General features: G+C 50.5%; 1 protein-coding gene across 6 annotated transcripts in view; it reads left to right on the plus strand.

Moving 5' to 3' along the window:
• LOC122567424 overlaps window positions 1–24,934 on the plus strand; it is a 230,615-nt gene that overhangs the window by 152,423 nt on the left and 53,258 nt on the right. For 4 of the 6 annotated variants that reach the window (XM_043725902.1, XM_043725903.1, XM_043725904.1 and 1 more), the window contains exons 2-3: window positions 5,451–6,801; window positions 20,975–21,152. In XM_043725902.1, coding sequence (XP_043581837.1) covers window positions 20,991–21,152 — 162 coding nt within the window. In that variant the 5' untranslated portion in view covers window positions 5,451–6,801; window positions 20,975–20,990. Of the gene's footprint in view, window positions 1–1,977; window positions 1,993–5,450; window positions 6,802–20,974; window positions 21,153–24,934 lie in introns of those variants that run through there. The other 2 variants (XM_043725906.1, XM_043725907.1) reach the window with 2 other exon arrangements.

A 24,934-nucleotide genomic window follows, 5' to 3' on the forward strand; every position in this document is an offset into this window, starting at 1 on the left:
TAATTGGTGGCAGCGTGAAGCGACCAGGTCGGAATCCAGAGAAGAAGAGGAAAGTGGAGACGCGGTGGTACAAGCGAGTCTCCTTTCGTTTCGCGAACAACCGGTCCTCGCGATAATTGCCGTCATGTCCTAAGCATCGTCAAGGTCGGTCCTGAAACCGGCTCGCCTTTCATGCCACCATCTCGCGTCGTTTTCCTGGCGGACCTTTCAGCTGGGTCATCGTAACCCTTTAACGACTCGTGATTATGATTCATTAACCGTTTCGTTCTCTCCGAATGGCTTCGCTCGGAGAATTAGATCTGACCGGGGCGGAGTTATAATTGCTCGTCCAACGTTTCGCCATCTGGACATGCCGAGTGTGACAGAAACGTTGTCGTTCGGATCTCTTTCTGCGAGAGATCGCGCGCGATCCAGTGAGAAACTAACACGAAAAACGGATTTATCGGAGGATTGAAATGCTCCTCGGAGGTTGTTGGCCATTACGAATTCGGAATTAATCGAACGAGTTGAGAACCGTTGAGAGATCTTCCTTCGAAAGATTGGATAACGAGATGCGTAAGTTTCTCCTCGTTGAAGCGGCGTTCACACCGAACGAACATGGAAGAACCGGTCCTCGCCGAAGTTCGTAGCGTTGGAAACGCGTGGAGAAAAAGCGACGGGGCCGTTTCTAGGTTGCAACGCCTAGCATTTCCATGTCGAGATAAGCTAATGAGACGTACGACGGTTAGAGGTAAACACGCTTCAAGTTTCCATTCCACGTAACGCGACTGCCGTTTCGGCTATTGGACCGCCGATAGCGACGCTCGTCGAAAACCGACTTATCGTCCATTCTGGTCTGGTTTTTTGCTCCTTCGTCTACCTAGCCCCGGGTAAATTTTTTAATTCGTCCGTTTTAGTCACGTGAAACGCTGGAACACTTAGTATACTTAGTATAAATAAAGGCAACAGAGTTTCAAGATACCGAGCTCTATGCCCTAAAAAAGATTAGATGGAAGAATTCGAGAGTGTACAACGGCAGTAGCGTTTCGCAAAATTCAGCGTACGAGCTGGAAATTTTCGGTTACATCACGTTCACGTCACAGCGTAACTCGAAATCCTGGAAATAAATCCGCCTGTTCATCACGAATCCAGCCCTTTTCAAGCCCGTTTCTACTTTTTTCAAGAGGCAGAACAATGGAAAAGCGAAGGAGCGGGTCTAAACGCGAGGCGGTGCATCGCATTTTTCTTGGTATATTTCCCGAGCGCGTGGCAACCGGACGTTTTGAAATTCATCACGAGAGCTACTTCATATAACGCGGCGGAATGAATTATGTCGCGGCGTATCTCGCCGCGGTATCTTCGTTTTTCTCCGGTCGTAATCCTGGCCGGGCGCACGTGCCGCTGAATTCGAGGTTTAAATTCGCGGCGACGTTTCGAGTATGCGACCGCGGAACGTACGAGCTGCCGGCGCGTATCTCGCCGTGAAATAATTTCGCCGACGTCGCACCAAACCTGCGCACGATCGCTTCGCGCGTTCCACGGATATATTAACGGCCACTTTGCGTCGCGCTGATTAACCACCAGTATTCCCAACTTTCCTTTCGACCGTTCGCGAATTAATCATCCGCCACTATCAACTGAATTCTAAGTATCCCGACGCGCTGAAATAGTTTTCGGTCATCGTATTTCGATTTTAGTCGTCGAGAAAGCGAATTGGAAAACGCGAACGACGGATTGTTCGGTTCCTGGAGATTGCTTTACGACGACCTGGTGAAAACGGAGATAGATCGGCGCTCTTCCATCGTCCAAGGCAGTAAACACGGTAATAAGCAAAGGTCGAGAAATTTACGTCGCGGCCGATTGCGTTTCCCTTGGACGTTCGAATGGAAACCGTTATCAGGCCAAACGAGTGGATAGCGAACACTGCGAACTCGATGGACAGTCTTCGCGTTTATCGTTGTTCGACTACGTACGCGCGGCGCTCCGCGGACTGACGACCCCTGCCAGCCGAAGGTATACGCAATTTATTCCCGGGCGATAAATCATCGTCCACCTACGTTCGTAATTTCTTTTTGGATCATAAATCAGTTGCGCCTCGGAACCCATACGGAGACGTTCGCGTAACCACCACTGTGCGTGTAGTCACGATGCGTGTAGGTACGATGCGCGTAGACGCGGCGAGCGAAGAACACGTGGAAGGAACAGCGGATACCGGTGCATCGGTTACACAACCTGTCCGCTTTTTGCCAGCACCGCGAATACTTGGGACGAAGAAAAATCGCAACTGTTTCGCGCGATGACCGTTTATTAACCCGTCAACCAGAGAAAATTCATGGAATCTGGCACGCTCTTCTAACGGATCTCATATCGCAGATGTCGGGAAGAGTGAATAGTTTATCTGGCATTTTTAAACAACAAAATCTACGACGATTCGAGTTACAAATGATATTACCGATCGAAGAAGATAAGGAAACAATCCCGAGGGGAGATACGATCTTTAGGTAGAATACGATTCTCATCGACGTTGACAAAGGGGTTAAAGAAGCCGCTCTATAAATGAGCGGGACGAATTACCAGAGGTATACCGCTCGTAACTCCATTAATATCAATTTTATTGTGGCGATCAGGGTAGCGCGTGCGCGGATCGTCATGAGTCAGGCTGTTTATAGCGACGATATTTTAATGACCCCTTCTCGTCTCGTTCACGAACACGACAAACAGTTGGGTCAGCGTTCCGGTTGACACGGTGCCGCCTTTGAAGATCGAACAGCATCGGGGAAAATCGTTTCGGCGTCGACACGGGTTCGGGACAGCACGGCTCTTTGTACCGGTGCTGTTTAATCTTATCGACGTTCCCGTTATCGTCTTTACACGATCTGGTACGATGTTCGTATCCAATGCTGTGGTAATCGCGTTCAAACGCAAACGTGGAATCGGTCGTGACTCTCCACGACGCGTCCCATGTTTACTTAAAAGCAGGTAACGATCATCGCTGGTAATCGAGAACGTTGATCACCTCGCTCGAGCAAACGCACGCGGTTGAACGAGGAGTTCGTCGACCGATAACGCGTCGATAAGTTTCACGACGAGTTTCGGAAGAAACCGTGGAAAGTCGGTGAAAAGCGCTGTCGAGTCGAACTCAGCGAGTATACATACTTCGTGGTTCGAGAGTTTCGTTGTTTCGGCTTTCCAGCACCGGCGAAAGAATGTCGTTCGAAGGTATTAGCGCTTTATCGCCGGTTTTTCCGACGAATTTCCGAGAGCAACGAACTTCACGATGCTCGACGCGGTTATCGCGTGTTTTTGTCGAAAGGTTCCTCTCTCCAGAGATACGACAAGTTCCTCGGTCTATTTGCCCGGCTAGATATACCGGCTATCTCGCGTGTTTTTGAGGAAGGTTAAACAAACTTCTGACGCCCGAAAACCGACGAAGATTACCCGTGTTTGTCGAACGATGCATCATCCCTTGCAAACAGACTGCGCAATCTTCCTTCACTATGGAATCCACTGGCGCGGCCAGTCCGAGGACCGTATTTGTTCGCGTTAAAACTCTTAACCAAAGCATCGATTTCGGTCCGTCTGTCGAGGTACGTTGATAACGCTCGAAAGTTTCCGCTGTCCTGGTCGTTTTCGCTAATTTTCGGAAGAGAAGGAATATTCCGCAAACCATCTCGTACACAAATACGAATCGTCCCGTTACGTTGCCGTGTCGAGAGAAGCATTGTCGTGCCTCGCGAAGCAAGACGAATCCTTGCCTACGACGCAACGTTCCTACCGACGATAAATCGCGGAACAGAGCACGGCAACGACCACTTACGGTACCACGGTTTCCGTCAAGCCGTGTCCACTTTCTCACGGAATGCATTAACGCCTTTGCAGCGACACGCGAAGACCCGTCGACGAGCATCCACTCGGCGTCACGGTGCACAAGCTCCAGAAGGATGTTTAGCAAACACTCGGAAAATTCGCTGCATCACCTTTCGGCTCGGCGTTTGGCAAACAAGCCTCGGTTGGAGCGCTTCCAGAAAAGTTGTCGCCGCTCGGCGTAGGCGCCGGCGTCCGCCCATCGAGCATCGTCGACGAATAATCTGCGCGAGTCTGTCCCGGCTCCGTGGAATCCGATCGCTATCCGCCTCTACCCGCTCTCCAAAGACCTTATTCGTTTCTTTCGCTTCTTTTTTTCGACCGATGACTCTTTCCATCAACGTCTGCGGTCGACGCGCGGCGGTTTAGGTACAGAGAGAATGCGCGCAACCCTCTGGCAAAACGCGGACCATTTACCAGCGAGCAGGTCGATGACGAGTACAATATCGCGAGTAATACGATAACCACAATGGACTATTTCGGCATCAACCTGTTTCGCAAAGCCCGTTTGAAGTTACCGACGCCAGGCGCCGGAGCCACTCTGCTCCCCTTTCGCAATCCACCGGCCCGAACGAAAGGATTTCTAAATACTCGTTGGCGGTATTTGCGGATGTCCGCCGATAGTCCCCGCTAGGCCTCGAAATACCGCTGCCTGGAAGCATGCAACCACCGTGAGAGTAACGAAGGGCGTATGAGGACAGGGGGTGCGATGAGGATAGGGAAAGAGGGAAAGAGAGAGGTCGGATGGAAAGGAGGAGCGAACAAACGACGGGACCTTCTCTCACGGGGCGCCTGCAATCCGATCCTCAAAGCCCATCGGGTAAATACGCCTACGCTGGTCAGGCGTAGGGGAGGGGGTTTGGAGAAGGAGCGTTTAATTAATTCCGTCCAATATGCCGGTACACCGCTGGAACATAGTCGGCAATTCCGGCTGCGTTTTCACGATACGTCCGCCTTGTTGCGTTTATATGCGCGTAGGAGCGCGTGGCTGAGTGTTTGGTCAAAGCAAGCCGCCGCCCCGGCTCTCTAACCGCGCTCGTACGCTACGAGATGATTAGGCATTCGTTTGATGGTTTCCGGAAAACTTGGGATCGCTGAATTAGGCGAGAACCTTGTACTTTATTCCGTTGAATCGACGTAAATCGCGATTGACAACAACAGGGGGAACGAGTGGTTGCGCCAACGACGCGAGTTTGATATTCCGAAGACGAGAGCTCGCAGTCCGGTCGTAGGAAGATCGCAGGTGTTCGCGGTAGGAAAAACGCTTAGCTGGCCGTGCTCCTGACCCATATCTTACGCGCGAGTTCCGTTTCTCTTTCACACGCCGCGCCATGCTCGCTATCTCGTTGTCAGTGTTACGATAAGCTACAGATGTTTCGTCAAAGAAACTTCTGATCCTCCCAAATCCTTCGCGAAAGCCTACGCGAACCCGAACTAGTAAGAGAGCTTACAGTGTCGCGCGGTGAATCGACACGCGATAGACGTTAAATACAAACTCGTGAAAAGGACAGACAGCAAAATCATCCGTATTGTCTCGAGCTAAACGCCCGCCAGTGCAAACAGCAACAACGCGCGTCACTTTACTCGACGACTTTGTTTCGTTACAGCCCCCGCGGAATTACCCCGACACGGAGAGTCCTGTCATTGAACCCGGTGAGCGGCTCGTCGGCGCATTGTGTCAGCCACGTCGACACGAAACAACCCCCGTGAAGGTAGCACGGGACGGCGGAGGGCACCACGGTACAGGCTCGTAGCGAAGGGCGTAAAACCACGGAGAGAAGCTGGACTCGTTGCGTGCACCCTCCTGCCTGCGTGGTGCAGCTTCTTTTTTTCCAGGCCGAGTCACCGTTGTGTTCACGCTGTAAAAGGACGACACCGATTTCCATCCTTGTCCGGTGTTGCATCGCCACTCCACCCCTTGGCGATCTCGCTTTCACCCTCGTGAAAGGAGTCTGCCACGCAGAATACGAAGAAAGAAGAGTCGCGGCCCGAAAGAGTGGGGGGGGTTGGTAGCGCAACGCGACGAGAGTAGGGAGACCAGGCATCGGATGGGGGTAGCTGGCAACGTGGTAGAGGAAGCTTTCGGTGGGAACGGTGGGGGCAGAAACGAAACGAAGCCTCCGAGCGGTCGGGCGAAACGGCGAGCAACAGTGTGCCGCGCGCCGCTGACAAGCGAGCGTAGTCGTTGAGAGTTTAGTGCGAGAGATAGCGCGAGAGATAGCGCGTGTCTTGACGAGTTGGAAGGTGTTGCAGGGTGGTGAGACTGGCGTGCAGGAACGTTTCGTGTTCGGTCACGCGGGTGCGTTCGAGCTTCCATGAACACATGTTCCGCAGCAACGTCGGAAGCGCAAGGGGACAGCTGACACCGGAGGATACGAGCTCGATCGTGCCCGTGGAAGTCTTCGGCTTGTGCGAAACGGTGTGAGGTTTCCCATGGTGGGTTCCGTGCGTACGCATACTCGACGTGTCTACGAGTGAGAGAAGGGAATGATCGACAGTGCGAGGAATAATAGTGTAACGTTGTCGACGACGGTGGTTCCGGCTGATCATCGTGCTCGTTGACAGCGTATGGCTCGCGATCGCTCGACCCCGTTGCTTCGTCTACCGTGCAGATTCGTAACGACGCTTCGGCACAAAGAGCCGCCGTCCGGCAACTTCTCCGCAAACGGAACGAGCGCACGATCGACGAGCAGGGACGGTCGTCGACGGGTGATTTCGAGGAAAGTGATCGTTGCCGTTGAGACACGCTTACGGTGCTTCAGTGATACGTGAGAGCAAGCGACAGAGTGATCGAAATTGGCGCACCGGATATATCATTTTGCGAGTAAAGAGAGATCGTTGTGTTTACTGTGATACGAGTGGTGCGCGGGGAAGCAAGCTACGAGAAGAAAGGGTGTCCGTATTTTCGAAGGAAATGCGCTGCTAGCAAATCGGCAAGGTGTCGCCCGAATTTTTGAGGTAGGCATCCTTCTCATTATTGCTCTTTGCAAGCTCGAAATAATAGGTGGTAAAAGCGACGGCAGAATATGAGAACGGACGGGGCTACGATTATTCGTGAAAACGTGCGTGAGTGGTACGGTAATTGCGTTGGCAAATGGACCGTATCGTCGAGCTTGAAAGCCCGTTACGCTGAAAACGTAGGTTTCCGAGGTGCGTGCAAATTACGATCGGTGTATATCGCGTCGGCACGTGGACCTCGACCGATACAGAGACCGCAAAGTTGCCACCGTTCCGTGAGATTTTTCTGCCGCAAGAGGATTACCCTGGATACCATTCTAAAAACCGGCTGTTCCGCCGGATATCATCCCGATCGTAAAAGCCTTACGATCGTGTTGGAGCACGGAGAGTGGCACTAGTCGTTCGGCAAATCGATTTTGGATTCGCAAGCGACCGTCGGATTCCCTCGATGTGAAAATTTTCGAATTTATCCGTCGCCGGGATCGTTGCGCGTTACGCAACGAGTACTTTATTTCAATTTAAAACGCTTCCATGCGAGCGTCTTTCTTTTAACGCTTGCGTCACAGCGACGCGGAGTTTCGTTGGCGTTCGCGAATCCGACGAGTTCGTAGCGCGAGCGTGGCATCTCGCTTGGATTCGCAGGACCGACATTTCTCCGCGGTTAACGTAAAACGATATCTCTGCGAGCTGCGGATCCAATTCAACGTGAGACGCGCGCGGACGATGGCGCACGAAAGGAAAAACCAGCGAAACGGTGAAAAGAGAGGCGGAAAGGTGGAGGATATAGAGAAAAATTCCGCGAGCGCGTGTCTCGTGGGTGGCAGAGAAAGGCAGAACTTAATGCAGCGAGCAAACAAATAAAGCATCTCCGACGGGGATTGAATAGAGTCGACGTGCCACGGAGATCGATATTCGCGACTCGCAGCGAAACGTCGAGCGAGATTAACACACGCTACCGCGGAAATACGCGTCGACGGTCCCGCGCACTCTTTCGCGCTTTTTCGCTGTCCTCTTCTCTTTTTTTTTTTTCTTTTTTCGTTTTTGTTCCTTCTCCGACGAATTAAATCGCCACCGTCGTCGGTTCGGTTCGGTTCGGTTCGGTTCTGCTTGTTCGGCCTTTTCAATGGCGAGGGCTCGTGTTCGTTCACCTGTTGGTTAATTTCCATCGAATCACGGGTATGTTTACTCTCGATTACCCAGCGTAATGGAGAATTTTCATCGCGATAATTAAGCGAATCGAGGGGCCAGGCAGCGCCGGAAATGCGCTCGTTCCATTTGCGAAATTACCGGAACCGTGACTGTCGGAACGAAGCACCAGCGTCGTGATACTTTTCGGACTGGCAACCGTTAAAACGTGCTCGCCGGTACGCTCGAAGAGGAACGTTTCCGCCGCGATACGATTTAAACGAGTTACGACGAACGACGCGAGTTGCTCTCTATGCGCGCGAGGTCATGCCACCGAACGAACGGAGATGAAATTAGAAATAATCTCGAGACTCCCACGAACTCGGTCAGGATCGGCTGGTGTAGCGAACGCGCCTGTCGCTGACAGTTATTAGGAACTTATGGGGCGAGAGTTCACGGTGAAAATTCGAGCCAGACCAGCACCGGGGGAGTTCGTTTTCTGTTCGAGACGCGGCACGGTTTATTTTGACTGCGCACCAAACCGCGTCTCGACCCTCTGCGAACGTCACTTTTTCTTCCCATCACTTTGCGCCCGTTTCTTCTTCGAATTTCGATCGTTCCTCTTTGCGCGTATGTCTTTTTCGAAAACGATCACGCGCCGATAATTAAAGGCAGAAAGAAAACTGTACGCGTATGTATTGTGAAAATCGTTCTAACGTTGCAAAGCTTAAATATTGATGGACATCAATGGGTCTCTAATTGCAGACAGGGTAGCTCGATTGGAATCAGATTTCCAAAGGCGATCGCAGTTGGAAAAGTTGCTGGTTTATATATACATACAGTAGAACAGACGATACCGCGCTAGCTAAAATCGAGCTGGAAATATAAACTCGTTTGTGTTCGTTGCGAAGCATCGTGTAGCGCGTTAACACTAGAACTACCGATAGTTAACAGGAAACTATTTCTACCAAAAACCAGTGAAAATGGTCTGGTCTTTAAAAAATACGTAATAATAGAATATTTGTATATTTATTGATTCATTACTTTCATTACAGAAGCAGTTCCATGTTACGTAGTACATTTTTGATATTATTAATCCATCTAGGACAATGGTCCCTAAACGAGGGTTGACACATTTATAAAATCGCAGAACCAGTCATTTCGACTGGTGTGGTATTTCTAGTGTCAGCGATCTAACGATCGATCTGGAATTTTTCTGATAACTGATATCATTATATTGAATGATACGAGGTAAAAATTTTAGAAACGTAATGAGAAATTGTACGAAACGAGGAAACCGTACAATTGGGGTTCGATCAACAGATCGCAAGACCCTTCTACACTTTGACAAGTACCAGTCGTGTTAACTGGTATTGGTATAAGTAGCCCTGATACAAAATTATTTTCAGTTTGATTACATAAAAAACAAAATAAAATTCGTTTTATTATTCTTTTAGTTATCGTCGCGAAAGTCATTAGATCATTGCGGGGAAAAATATAACACGAAGTAAGAATTTTAAAATAAAGTTCTAAAGTCAGTGAATTTGACTGTTGTGATAGTTCTAGCGTTAATCCGAGAGACCGATGTCCGCTCCAACATCTAAATCTCTCCGCCTTCGTTTTCCTGGCAAAATCGTGGGAAAGTTTCCGTTGCTTGGCGGAGAGAAGGCGCGTCATAATCGAGCGTCAAATTCGTTGAATAAATCCACGGTTGCGCGTAAATATTCCACGATGAACTCTGCTCGAAAAGACGAGCTGGTCGCGCTCTTGGCAGTGGATAGTCCACGGGATGGGCGGCAGATGGAAGCACATCACGGCCGGTGCACCATCGAACCACGCGGGTCGACTTTTCGCCCAGAGCCACACGTTCTCCTCGATGACGCAAACGACAAATACCGAAATACCACGACGATAGTCGTTATCGCTTAGTAACGTTTGAATTGTTCTTTTTCCCGATAATTGCCATTGAAACTCGTCGGTCTGATGCGTCACGCAGGAATGTTAATGTTTCCTCGTTTCTAGAGCAAATACCTAGCTAGATAACGGTCGGAAACTAAACGACTCAATTGACAATGCGGGGGAACGAACAGCGCTGGCCGAGTCTGCTGGAATTCCTCGTTTCCGATGATTCGGTAGAACAGCGTTGGTAAAAAATACGAGACGTTAACGAGCCACCAGTTAAAGGCTGATAAACCGACGTTCCAATTGCTAAACACTGCAACGAAGGTTCTCCGATCGTAAACTCGGTTTCAAGCGAAATCTTGCAGGGGTTACCGAACCGGCATGCAACGCACAGACGCCGGCGACACCTGCTCCCGCACCCTCGTGTCACCGAATACCTGATTAGCGGGGGAGGACTCTCTGGAAGTCGGTACCCTTGCCGGAGGGTCTTGGTTTAATAAAGCACCGCGCCGGTGAGAAACGCGAAACACGTGCGTGCAAAAGTTCTCCCCATGGAGCGTGTAACGACGTTCCACGGCCGAAAGAGGAAGGAAGGAAGGATGGAAGAAAGTTACGAGGGTGGTTACGAGGACGCACGAATGGAGGAGGGTGGCCGGGAGTAGTTTTAGATGTCCCGTTGCCTTCCCCTCTATCGCGATGCTTTAGTCGCAAGGGGCGAGGCGAACGATCCGCGCAGCTCGCTCGAATTTTCCAGCGGTGAAATTATACCGATAGATCCGCGTCAAATGGAAATACGATGGCGTTGGTTCGCGGGGCGCAATATCGGTAATGGGGCCAACGGTTTAACGACGGAGTTTGGCGAAAGTGGCCCGGGGTACGCCTTACTCCCTGGTCGCTCGCTAAACTTGGATATTGGAAAATTGAGTTAACTTATGCCAGAATAGAACTATTTTCTCCCGTTACCGTCTACGGCCATGATTTTCAGCCGTTCGTCCCCTAAATTCATTTCGCCGGATTCGTTTGATCGCGAGCGCTAAACGATATGTCCACGACGACGCAGAATGAAGCTTGCAATGGAGAAGGAAACGAAACGAAACGAGAGAGGTGGGAACCGACGACCCTCGTCGTATTTCGTTGCTTCGTATAACCGCTGACCGAAGAGGGTGCGAACTTTGTTTCTATGGCCCGCGAACAGGGGAGTTTCGCGACAGTTTCGAGGGCTGCGAGTTTCTGGCAGGCTGAACACCGGCGTTCCACGCTGGCGACACTCGTGACGAGAGTATCGATGCCGGTTGAGAGACGGGATGATCCTGCGAGATTGCCGACTGTCATTTTAACTCCCATCGCGCACCCTCTTCTGTCTTCGCGTGTCTACAAACACTCTCTGTCGCTGTATCATCGGCAAATCGATGGCGACTCGTCAAACTACAAATATTTAAAGAGCACTCGGCGCGCGGAATCGTCGATGACTACGCGTAATGCGTTTCATAAATTTATCCCCAAACTCGAGCGATCGATATCGATGATCTCGATGCGATCTCGCGGGAGAGAACGAACGATCGCTCTGCAGTGGGGATTCCTACCGATTTCTTGTTCCACGCTTTTTACGCCGTGTCGGTCGAAGACGATACGAAGAAAGAAATCGCTGGTATTAAATCGCGAAGACTTATAGGACACCGTGACAAACGTCGTTTACACGCGTCTTATTTACGACACGCGTCGTCTACTTGCGAATTCGCGCGAACGTGGATCGTTACGAGGGAAAATTATAGCGCGTAGGCGGCCCGCGTATTTCCCGATGCCCACAGATTTACGGATCGTTAAGTCTTACGAATTTACACGTTTCTTTCCCCCTGACCGCTATTTGCGGCCATGCCCAGATTTTATTGTACGTTGGGCGCCTACGCTCGCGCTTACGTTCGTGCTCGTTCACAGGCGCCGCTATCGATCTATCCCGTGGAGGATCGATGATATTTCTTATCTTCGAATACTGACAGACGGTATAATAAATAACAGGTATAGTTCTTTCTTCCTAGCTACGTACATGATTCAGAATATAATAGAATCCGTCCATTTTGAGATAAGCGGGGATCTTGGGTTTTTATTGTTTTTACTGCCACGAACTCGAAGAGGAAAATTTCCAAGACGGGAGAGAAGAGTCGACGCGGCGGAACGATCCTCGGGTACAAAGGAATCCAATGAAAAATTGCCTGGATGAGTTCGAAATATCCCATCGTCTGCAATTCGATGGGGTTGAAAGCGGAAGGTGAGGTATCCAAGAGAACGTACGATTTTCCTGGATATCCTTCGCCTCGATTCGACATCGGGTAACGTGTCTGGAAGAGGAGAGACGTTTGGTGGAACAAAGGGAGAAACTGTGCGTGAGACGGTACGCATCGCGGCAACGCGTAACTCCGACGGATCTTGGGAAATGTTACGAACGAGAGAGATCACCCGCCAGGGAATAGCGGTGGGCGCAGAGGTTATTTCTGGATTGCGAAAAACTTTTAATAGCTTTCTGATAGCTTATTGGCCTTATAAATACTTGGATACCTCGCGTCCTATCCGACTGTCGGCTCTTCTTCTCCTCGATCCGACGCTACTTTTTTCTCATCTCGTCCTCCATTGTGTGTCCACCTTTGCCCCGAGGAGACCTAAATCCCGAGGAAACTTGGATCCCCTGCAGAAGAAATTGTCGCCATTATTTATTTATTAGACGGGGCAGATCGCGCGCGATGCACCGCAGGTATTACACGCGTCTAGGAAGTGGAGCGGTGAAATATTACACGCCAGACACGCTCCTCGCAGTCAGGGTCGCTTTAAGCCTTTTCACGCGGCAGGTAATTTCGCGTCCGCACCTATTCAACCTCCTACCCCGTCGTAATCTGGTAAAAAGATTACGATCTTCTAACGGAGAATTAATGCCGGGGGAGAAAACGACGGAAGCGTTCCATCAAGAAGAACGAGGCATAAAGGTTGATTAGTTATTCGATTAGAGGAATTATCGGTGTTTCTGCCTTTCAACCGGTAGTTCCTCGGTACAAAACTTGCCTCGGCCTGGCAGCTTTCCCAACGACAGTTTCTCCCTTTCCTCTCTTCCTCTTAAAAGAGACACAATCCCGCGGAACAGTGACACTGAATTAAAACAAAAAAGAAAAGAAAAATAATACAAGGAAGCAAAAGAAAGGAAAAATAGTGCAGGTCAGGCGAGACAGAAACGAACCGGAGGATCATCGAGAGCAGCCGGTGTCGCGCGACCATTCAAGGGCGGAATTATTAAATTCGTCGGTGTCCCCTAATTAAAAGCGAACCACGGCCGATTCGGAATCGTACGAAAGTTAGGCGGACAGCAGCAAGTGGAAAGAGCAAGAGACAAAGGGAGAAAAAGAGAAGAAGCAGAGAAAGGGTTGGTCGTTGCACGCGCGCTGCCATCGCAGAAATAATCGAGTGCTGCAGGCGCAGCCGCGCCCTTCGCTCGACCCTTCGTTTCGTAAGCGCGCCGCCACCCTTCCTGCCGTCCGCGTCCACCTATAAATAACGTCCCTTACGCACGTTGCAGCAATTTTCTCGCGGAGATACCGCCGGAAACGATCCCGGCTGCATGCATAATCATAATGAGCGGGGCCCGGGCGAAAATTCGGCTGGAATAATTGCGCGTCCGGGCCGGTGCGCAAGGAACGCGACTGCCTCGTTATCAGATGATACGAAAAATGCTCTCGTGCGAGAGTCTGCCCTCTCGCAACTCGCTAATAGGCATTGTCAGGAGCCGTTCGTGCGGTTAAACATGGCCTCGGTACGCTGGAATCGCGCGCTGCCTCGATTCTAGCTTCGAAATCGCGGCAGAGTCGCGGTTAGACACGAGCAAAAACCGTCAGTGGAAAGTTGGACGTTCCGCGCCGGTAGTCGCGCGTTAACGCGCACTGGTAAATGGACAGAAAATGTGGAATTCGCGCGACAGGCGTTCCAGGCGTGGATCGATACGATTTTCGTTTATAGCGCGATAAATATTTATTACACGCCAGGTGTAGTTCGCTATGGGAACGTTTTGCGAGGACATAAAACGAACCTTACAGCGTGTGATCGAGCCTTTTGTAGCGCCTCGTGGCGTAGTCAGCCTCTAGTCGCTAAATAACAATTTTCGCGCGGATTAACTTCTTCGCTTGTTACCACATGTACTGTATATCTTGGTGTCGCACTCGTTCTTGTCAGTCTTGAAAAGTACCTGCTCGTTGCACTCGTCCCAGTTGCTCCATCTTAATTTCCATTCATTATACCAGCCCGATCTCGTTCGATCAAAATAAAGCCACTTAAGGTGCAAATTCATCAGCCATTATAGGCGATCGCATTATCATACGCGCGACCAGGCTCCTTGGCGACACAGAATGTCGCGCGAGATAATAAGCCGGTACACGGACGCGCCAACGCGAAAGGGTTTCATCGTTGGCAACTTGCTCTCGGCAATTATCGCCAATTTCGACCGTACCAGTCGCGCGCCAAGGAACACCTATTCCGATCTTTATTCGCGTGTATACAGCGAGCTTGCAGCATCTCGCGAACGTTCAGCCTGCGCGAGTCGCGTCGTTCGGTGTGGTCCGACCAGTTGAAGCCGGTAATCGGCGATCCTCGTATAAACGAGCCGCGAGAAAGAAGGGAAGAAAGAAGGAGACGCGCGTCGGTACAACGCCGCTGGGCCACGGGGAAGGGAAGATTAACATAGAGATGAGGTCGTCTTGAGTCTTTTCCGCGTGAGTTATGTTCCCGTGACCGTGCACCATGGCTACATGCGCAAGCCCGCTCTTTCTTTCTCCCTTTCTCGTGCGTGCATGACGTAGCAGAATTACGTTGCATTAAACATTGCGTCATAGAACACCGGAGCTCCTTTTATCGTCGTCGACTAAGAAGAAGCGCTCCGGGGGATGATATGTTTCGCTCGTTTCTCGCCAGCAACGCCAGACGTACCGATAACTCGGTTACCGTCCTCCGGGATTAATTGCCACTCCGGATTAGCTGCGCCGGCGAACGAAGAAAAGAATCGTCGAAACGGAACCATACTACGCGCTGAATTGGAGCGAGTCGCGAGCTCCTCGAACGATTTCACGGGACTGGGATTCGCGGAGCAAGTCGGTGGAAATTTCCCATCGGTCGAGCAGAGTTTCGAAAGAATCGCCAAGGATGGTAAATCCGGACCGCGTGCCTCGAAGCTCGGCGAAATGGATCTTCAGCGTGGGTCGAGCACGCCACGCGTCGTTCGCGAGGATAACAATTGATGGCAGACTCTGGACGCGAGAGAAAGCGAACAAATTGGGAACGCTGTGGGTGGAGGCTATCGTTCAAAAGCGTTCAGCTTTGGCCTTTATGGTCTCTCCGATGATATTCCGAATCCGTGGCTCTTTGTGCCGTCAAGAAGATACTTTTAAACCCGTAAGTGTTCTCATGGCAGAGAGAAAGGCGTATATAGATGGCTGAACGAGACGATAAAATCGACACCATCGTTGGCATTAGCGGCGTGCCGGCTGTTTGCAAACAGCAATAATCATCTTTGGTGACGTGTATCGGGTGCAGCTAGGGACTGCGTGTATCAGGAACAGGGAATGCGTGCGTTGGTAGAGTTTGTATCACTTAACCGCTGGCGGTGGATACGGGGCTCGGTAAGCGAAGCTAATGCTGAAATAATGCGACACTGGTCGGTGTTCGCGGCGCGTATGCCAACCGAAAACGCAAATGACAGTCCCCTGTCGACAGACTGCACGCCTACGCGAGCCGATTTCCGATCGTGCGCTGCGACGCTTTCCACAGCGTCAGGCCAACGCACCGTACGCGTTTCACGTTCTTTATTCTCAATTTCAGCGGCAGCCGTGCTAACTCGTGCGACGATTTAGTTACTTTATTGTTTGCAATTAAACGTTTGCTTGTTTTTCCTTTTAACCATCGACAGGAAATTATTCGTTCGTCACTCGAGACAGAAGAAACGTTAGGCGTTCTATCGCTTTCTCTTTCCTACCTTTTCCATTCTCGTTCGTTAACGAGCGTATTTTCGCAATTACCACGGAGACCAAACCCACTTGCAAACCGTTGTTTCGCTGGAGAACATCGAACGAGATTAACGCCGTTTCTGCGGTTCTCGGAGCAGAAAGTATTGGATTCCTGACCGCTGTAATTGTCTGTTGGAGCAGACATAAGCGAAGGAAGAAACGCGTCACTGAAACCGTACTTTACGCTCCGAGGTCCGTTCTCGTACTTTTTTCCCATTGCCTGCAGCTTATAGCAGTCGCGATGAACTTTGAAGCTCGTCGAATCGACGTTGCTCGTAAATGTTTCAAAGTTCTCTGCTCTCTCCGCTGGTAACGATGGATGCAGCGATGAAACGAAATACCGTGCCGGAGCCGGAGAGCGCAACGATAATAATTAACGCCCAAAGTTTCTGGCGTCGAATCGCGCGTCAAAATCTCGAGACGTTCCAAATTAATCTCGTCTACTTTCGCCGTCCCTGGAGAAACCTCGTCTCTCTCTCTCTCTCTCTCTCTCTCTCTGCTTCTTTCTTTCTTCCTTTTTTCACCAAAACTTGTTCGCGAAGCGCTAAATTATGGATCAATGAACGCGCAGGTATTTGTCTTCTCCATAGTCTCTTTTTTAAACGATTATACGAAAATTTTGGTAGTTAACAGTCTCGAAAATAAATTAACGCAATTTCAGCAACGTTGCGAGGTTGTATTTGATTGACAGTAATTGGTTATTTAAGCGATTGCTAGAACTCATTATCATTGGAACGAGCCGATGCCGTTTCATTCCCCAAACATTTTTATCTTCTCTATAAATTTCCAATCGAATCTCCGTTTCGTCGTTGAATTTTAACGATCGATTTTCTGAATCTTTCAAGATGCTTCGCGTTTAATCGATCATGGCGATTCGTTTCGTAAATGAAAGCTGTTCGTTGCCCAGCGAAGTACGTTAAACGAAGCCACGGTCGACTATAAATACGAGCCACGGCGACATTCGTTGCGGGAGAATGGTGAACGTGGTGAATTTCGGTGCAAGGACGGCAACGTTATGAAATTTCGCGCGACGCGGTTCACGAAATCTCGCCCCTTTCCACCGAATGTCCGCTATTTCGTATCGCGAGCGCCGTTCTTTTTCCACGCTACCGTTTCAGTCCCGTCACACCGCGAATATATTTTCCTGCGTGTCGCTCACCAACGCGTAAGGTTCGTCGGATTTTCATAATGAAATTACCATGCGTGTCAGTGGCGCGAAGACACGGTTTTACGTGCTCGTTTTGGGCCATGGCCAAGAGCGTGCAGCCAAAAGTCACTCAATTCTCGTCATTTCATCACGCAGACGTTAAAAAATGTCTGTTTGCAAAAGAGGGAGATCGTCGAGATCGTTTGGTTACGTTGTATAATTCCAAACGACGCGGTTTTGCCCACATTCTAATTTATACGCCAACATAATCTAGTTACAGAAACTTTCTCCACTACCTTTCAACGATCGTTCCGCTTCGAATTTTTTCACCGCGTAATCCTCTTATCGCTTCGACGCAGCGGTTTATAGTGACACTTAATTAACGTGATAATTACTTCTGGCCTGTTCCTGCTACTATGTACATGTATCGGTATTATTTATTCACTGGCCATCGCCATACTTCCAAATCGCGTTTCTCTCCGTCAAAATTAGCCACCGCTGGCTAGAATAGCCGCTGGTATATTCGTATTTATTAGCGTAGCGGGTGTCGGTACAGCGAGCGTGAGCCGGACTGTGCGCTTTTTTTCAGCAACGGCTACTCTCGAGCGCACAATTTCATTAGGACCGACGTCCACTTTCCTGTTTTTCGCGCATCATTTCTAATTCCAGGGCCCGGCCGAATTTTCAGCCGCGGCCCTGCTCCAGTCCAGCCTTGGACGCGTCGTTGTTCCAGACTATTTTGAGAAAGAGGTTGTCCCTCGTGGCTCCTAGACGCGACCGGCGAGATTTATCGCGCGAAATCGCGCCGTCCACTTCCAATTAACCCTCGAATAAATTTTTGCTTCAGCCTGACCTTTTTCCTCGTCAACGATGCTTCCCCTTCTGCCTCGAAATACAATGGATGACATATTGTTCTTTGCCGCGGTTCCATCGTTCGGACACCGAGTTCTCGATAATTCTATTTCACGGCTCGTAACTTGTCCCTAAATTTATCAAACTCGGTGGCAGATTTTTTCTTTTTTTTTTTCCTAGAATACAAAGACGAGGAAGAAGGTAGGGTGAGGGTGTTTGGCCGCTTTTACGCTGGTGGATATCAGACGGTGTTTTTCTATCTGCGAAAAGCCGCAATCCCATCGGGCCTCGTCGGCCGACGAATATTTAACGCGCGGAAGACGCGGTTTCCTGTTCGCCTGGAAAATACCGATAGGCTCCACGAGACGGTATTGTGCCGGTCTCCGCCATTCAATTTCCCCGTCTACCACCGCTCCCCTATCTTGCTTTTGTATATTTTGATCCGCAGGCCCTTCGTTGCGCGAAAAGCTGGTCGTGCAGTCGCTGGTAAACTACATCTCTCGCGACGTTCGGTTTCTTAGCAAATTGCGCAAGGTATTCTTCGTTCGAAACTACGGTGACGCAAATTTCGCCGACCACGATTTTAACCTCGCGCGGATACAACGGAGGAATTCGAAATTATTCGAAATTGTACGGCGTAATCGTATTTTCACGTCGAGATTCCATCGGTTGAGTTTCGGCGTTCGTGAAAACACGAGAACAGAATGCGATCCGTAGCACGGCGAGAAGCAGAGCTGGAAAAGCAGCGTGGCGACGCCGTAAGGGATTGTATCGGGCAGAATTAAATAAAAATCACGCGAACTGGAGATTTGGTGAACGCGGAACCGAGCCAGAAACGAGATGAGCGCTTCACGGCGCTCGCTTGGCTGCTCGTCCGCATTCTGCTCTGCATATGAATGAGAGGAGAACGGAGGTTGAGAGCGAGCAAGTGGATGTTGGAGAAACGGAGACGCACCGTGGGGTTCCAACGTCGCCAGCGTCGAGCTGGAATATCGGCCGAGCCAAGAAACGGAACGGAAGGAACGCTGCGTTTATTAAACTGAGCGCGGACGTGTTCCTCTTTTGCTTCCTCGACTTCATCCACCGACACGGCGCTCGCCCCCACTTCCCTCTATTCGATCCACCTCTCTCTACCCATTCTTTTGCCTCTAGCCTAGCTACGCCACGTGCAAAATACTGGCCCGACACGCTCTTCATCATCGATGCCTTTTTCTTTTCGCCGTTTTCGTCTCTCTCCCTCTTCTGGTTACACTTTCGAACGAGCCCTAACTTCCGTGCAAAGTCGTTTCCAGGCGAATGTCAACGACATCGTGCAGCCCCGGTCTGTTTCCACGCTGCTGTCTCCAACTTTGCTTTCGTACAAATCATCTAACCTCCCGAGGGTTTGTTTGGAAAGGGTTGCTGGATGTTTCTCTTTCAGTTTTCCTAAGCTGGCGACGAATCGAGTTAAACGTTCGAACGATCGTTAATCGAAATTTGCAGTATGACGGACGAAGGTTAATAGGTCCCCTGTTTTGCCGTGCCCTAATGGAGCATTTTTTTGCGTCTCCTTTTCGTGAGTCATTCCACTTGTCGACTCGAACGAGCTACCAACGGGCAAGTGTTCCTCGAACACGCAAAAGGCTTGAGAAGCATAGAGTTACGCCGCAGCCGGTGTCCACTTGAACAAGAACAGTCTCATTATACGAGAAACGGAGAACCTCGCTACATTGGACTTGGCGCGTGTTAAAAAATACGAAACTCATCGCACAAAGTACTGCCGCGTCGTGCCACCCACCCACGGAGTTTCCGGCAGGCTTTCACCGTCAGCGTATCGCTACGTCGATTAAAGAAAGTCAGAGTGCATGAGGGGAGGAATCAATCAGCGAAATCACGCGTTGGATGACGAATAGAGGCGGCGTCGTATCGGCGGATCGTCTATTCCGTCTCGATGATATACGCCGTGTATCCTCGGCTAGAACGTCGCGGCGTCGGTGCTTACGGGGAGGCCGAAACAATTAATCAAGAGAATACAATCGTGTGTGCCCGGACGAGGGAGGAGGAATGGGAGGTAGCGAGCAGACGAACCGCTGGCGTGACTGATTCATTATGAGACTGTAATTAAGTCCCTGTATTAGCATACCGACTAGATGGAGACCGTTTCACAACCAGTCGGCAGCGGCTGGAACGACTTGACCCAAAGGTGCTTCCTATGCTAACGAGATACCTCCCCCATGGGTCGGTGTATAGACGCGTGTGTGCGTTTGTGCATCGGTGCGTAGAAAAAATAACACGTTTACCCCGTTGGCGCACGAGTTGCACCGGTCAAGAGTTTCCTCTCTCTCTATTCTCTGGTCAGCGGCCATTAGAACCGGCTACCAGACGCGTATCTCTTAATTAGCCGGCGAAATCCACTCTCCGGCCGCCGTTGGGAGCCTGGCCCGTTATCAATTTAACCCTCGGCCGCGAACTTTCTCGGTCAACCGGCATTTCTCCTTTTTTTCTCTCTCTCTCTCTCTCTCTCTCTCTCTCTCAAGCCTGGAGTCTCCACCAGCCTCGTGCTCCGGTTCTCCTTGCTTCGCCTAGACCACCGTCGTAGCCACCGCCTGTTTTCCCTCGACGATACCCGTTGCTAACGAGTTTATCCGACCGACGGCCCAGCGTTGTCCCTTCCGTTCCGCAGCTTCTCTTCGACGCTTTCTTTTTTCCTTATCGTCCGTTCTTCGCTCTCCGTCTTCGTCTCTCGTTAGAAGAACGTCCGGTTCACGTACGTACGATCGCTGTTCCACCGAGTAACGAGATTTCCGCGAAGCGCACGTAGATTGTTTTCCGTGCGGGCGTTTTGCACGGCATTCCAAGGGTAGACAGGAGGAACGCCGAGGGTAACTCGGTTTCCAGGGTTCCGGGGAAAACGTTCGACCCGCGAACAACTCGGGCTCGGAGGAGAGAGAAAAAGTGAAAAAAGAGATCGATGCCGCGCTAGTTGGAAGCTACTCCTACACGCGAGAGGAAAAGAGGAAGAATAAATTACGAGAGGCGGCGCAGCCTTGGGGAGGAGATAAAGCTTCTCCCACGTGCCGATTAATAGTTCTGTCAATAAGATTAATCGAGCGTTGATTTTCCATGTGGTTTTCAGCACGCTGAGGTGGAGGATGGAGGAGCTGGAAACGCTGGAGAGCACGGAGTGCCCTGAGTGCCCCGGGCCACCCCCCGAGTTCCGGTTGCCGCCACCCCCTCGGCCACCCTTCCTCACCGACGGCACCTTTTGCTCGGAGGAGCCCCTCACCGAGATCGAAGATTGCGTCGCCATTCCGGTAAGTTCGATTCCTTCGATTATCCCTCCCGTTACTCCTACAACGTTTCGTGAATTCTCGCGAATTCTCCAATTGGCCAAAGCCGTTGTTCGATCATTGGCGAGCGATCGTGCGAAAACGTCGATGTAGGATTCTTATCCAGCTTCTTACGGAACTTCGTAGTTGAACCTGTAAAGGGACTGCCGCGTCGTCGCACATCACCACGTTCGTTAATTCTTGATGCAACTCGCTCCGTGCATTCATAACTCTGCTGTTTGATCTTGAAGTCTTAGGTTGGTTTGCTTCGGTCATCCATCTTTGAGAAAGTTGGCGTACCTTCGTCACCTTTCAAGTACTCCCCGGCGTAATCCACGCATCTGAAAGTATCTACTCGAATATTCCATTTTAACTTCCATTTTGTATCCTAACGGTGAACCGTCAAACACGAGCAAGGCAAAGTAATCTTCTCCACGAAAAGCCATAACCCAAGTCGATGGAACTAACCGGCGGGCACCGGAATCGGGAGTTTGATGAGTCCGGTGGAATAGAAATTCCTGAATAGGGCGGTCGAAATGGCGGAACAGGTGGCAGAAAAGAACCGGTGGAAGAAAGAGCATGGAGCCACGGTTTCTCGATTCATATCGAAAGGACGGGATTTTAAGGCGGGATAAATTCCGGAACTCCTTATCCGACGCCAGCAAATTGAATCGGGAACGTGCGGGGACAAAAACGAGATCTCCTGCTCTCCTCCTTTCTTCTTCGTTCGTCGTCGTGTAACTTCCTCCTCGTGAGAAATCATCTCTTGACAAAATATCCCTCTGGAATTCGGCTCTTGGCGATAGAAGTTCTTAAAAGAGAAAAACGACCGTTCCGACTGTACGATGTTTAAACGTTGAAATAAGAAAGGCAACTATTAACAGCGATCCGGGAACACGTATAGCAGTTCTAACTTTCCGTTCGGTTGGAAACGATTCGCAAGATGAGGAAAGAATTCCAATTAAAGTAGTTCGGCCAATATTCTCCACCCGTGCACCGTACAGGTAACTTTCGAATAAGTTGCGACGCGTAGTTTGCCGCAACCAGCCTTTACAATTCTCCGTGGATCCCGTAGACACCAAAAGGCTTCATTTTTCCTCTTTCACAGCAATAAATCTTGGCCAGCGGCTCGATTAATCCCCGTCGCTCGTTTTATTATCGCGCGACCATTCCTGAGGATTCTTCCGTCTTGAAGAAAATCGGAGAATCGGTACGTGATAGCACACGAGTGATACCGACCGCGGTTCGTTCCTACCAATTAAACGAATTCTCCCGGCTCTGGCTCTATACTTTTTAACGAGGTAACTCGTTATTAAAATATGCCCAAGTTTTACGACCTCCCGTAATCCCCGCACAAGCTCTCTAAAATTTCATTTATGCGAGAGACTCTAACGGAGCTTAGTGTACGCGTCGCTCTCGCTCGTTAAGCTTTATCGTCGAGCAAATCGGCCAGGCCGGCGACACGGAACGTTGGGAAAAGAGAACGCAAAGGAGAATCAAGGGTAGAGAAAGCAGAGTAGGATCATCGGGACGGATGTTAAAAGTGAGACCAGTCGGTTAGAGTAATCGGTTCGGGTTGCTGTTCCTCCGGTCTGTTGCTCCGGATCGAGAGGTAGCTCTCGCTTTGCTCTCTCGATGCACCAACAAAAGAGGGACGGACGATAGAACGACGCACTGTTTCTGTTATTGTCTTTAGCGGCCCGTTAAAAAACTGTATTTACCCGTGACAGGCGCCATCGGTCTGCCACCGCGCCTCCTCTTTTTCATCGTCTTCCCCATCCTCTTCCTCTCTAGACTTTTTTCCTCGCCGCGTGGCGAAGACCGGTGCGCTGGCCGGATAAAAACGGCGCGGGCCTATTAATAGAGAACACGTGTCTCGGCAGCGTCGTGAACTCGGGGACCCATTATCGCCCGACGATTTTACATCATTACGCGTAATTGGAGGATCTGCCGGCCGCGCCGCGCCTCGAGATTTATCTTCCGTTTCGTTTCGATTAAACGGCCTGCGGAATCTCGCGGGAATTTCCAGAGGGAAAAACCGGCGAGGCAGAGGACGGGGCACGGGGACGATGAGAAAGGATGCTGGTGCTGTGACGAACCGGGGAAAGGCGGGGAGAGGTACGATCGTTTTAATCGCGAATCGGTTCGCCCGTAAAATTCGCGTTATTTACAGCGGCGAACAGCGGCCATTTATAATTTCTAATTTCGCGCCGGCCGCGTTCTATTAAATCGCTTTAATATCGGGCCAGTGTCTTGCAGCGAGCGAGAGTTTAATCTAAAATAATTATTTAGCGGCACGAGGTAGGCGACCATCGGGTAAGCTACGCCAGCTTACGGTTGCCCTCCGCCGAACGAGACATCCGCTGCTGTGCTAGGGGCAGGGGGTTGCCAACGTTTCACAGTGCACATGCAAATCCCGCGAGTTTCGAAGGAAAGCCCCGCTCTGGTTTTTGCCACCTCTCGTCTGGCTTTACGGGGTGTTAAACGCATCGGGCGTCCTTAATTGAATTCTCGCGCTCCTCTCTATCCCCCTGCACACCCTCTCGCGCCAGCAGTAACTACCAAAATTGCAGTAAACATTTTGTCTGTCCTCCGACGCTCCTTGACCGAGCTCCTCCAGCTTTCATGACGCGACCTGGAAATTAGAACGACGAGAACCCTTTGTCTCTCGTTTCGCCACCGTCTTTGTCTTCCCCTGCGCGTTCCAACCCCTCTCAAGACGTTCGATCTGCGGGCGTGCACTGGGAGGCGTTGCCTTTTCAGTCCTCGGTTTTTAGCTACCAACGATCCGTCGATTTGTTCCGAGAATCATATTACCATTCTCCCTCTCGACGATTCTTGTCTGCCCCGGTTGATACCCGCGAACGAAATTACATCTTCCTACGCTTAATATCAAAGGATGCGTCTTGTAAGGGAAACTTCGAAGAAGCTTCGTTCGAGAAAAGGAGAGAAAGAAGTCGTCGTGCAGGGAATCGTCGTAAAGAGCGTAAGAGAATTGAAAAGACGGAGATACAGACGGAGAACGAGAACCGGATCACGATAATTAAAAAGCAGTTGGCGAATACAACTCCTGTAAGTCGTTTCGAGTTTATTACGCGATATTTAATAAGCCGCTTCGCTTCATGCTTTTAGCCGAGCGTTTCTTCGCCATCTTTCACCGATGGCTCCGACAGTCTTTTCTACTCTAACGAATATTTTCAGAATTAGTATCGTCTTCCTCTCGCGTGTTCGAGGACGACAATGGTTCTCTATACACGAGGAACCACCAGCTATCCAGCGTCCGCCTCTTTATCAACCACCGTCAAAAATTACGTTAACTCTCCGGTATAATGCGGCGGTATAGCGCGACCAATTGTACGACTGTGCGTTTGAATTATGAGTCGCGCCAGATCGCATCCGCCACCGTCTGTCTACGAAAAGCAATGCGTTTAAGGAGGCGCGGCTTCGAAACGCGCAAACGGAGAAAGTTGAGCTGGCCGTTGAACCAAGAAAAGGAAACGAGAAGAAACTGCTAGCCGCAGGTCGCGGCGAGATCGGGGTCGCTTCCCTTTCGGGTAACCTTCGATCGAGGAACGGCCGCATCGAGGGCGGAGGGTGAAAGGGGTGGAGCAGGGAGGGTGGAAAAGGGAAAAAGTCTTGGGTGATGGCGTTTTTGCATCGAGCGAGTCTCTTTATTACGCCTGGGAATCCGCTTTGTTTCTGGCGGTGTGCTGGGGGCGATAGGTGGGGACGAAGGGATGACAAAGAACAGCGTGGCAGTGGCGAGG

This window comes from Bombus pyrosoma, linkage group LG5 (genome assembly GCF_014825855.1).
Source record: "Bombus pyrosoma isolate SC7728 linkage group LG5, ASM1482585v1, whole genome shotgun sequence".
Lineage (NCBI taxonomy): Eukaryota > Metazoa > Arthropoda > Insecta > Hymenoptera > Apidae > Bombus > Bombus pyrosoma.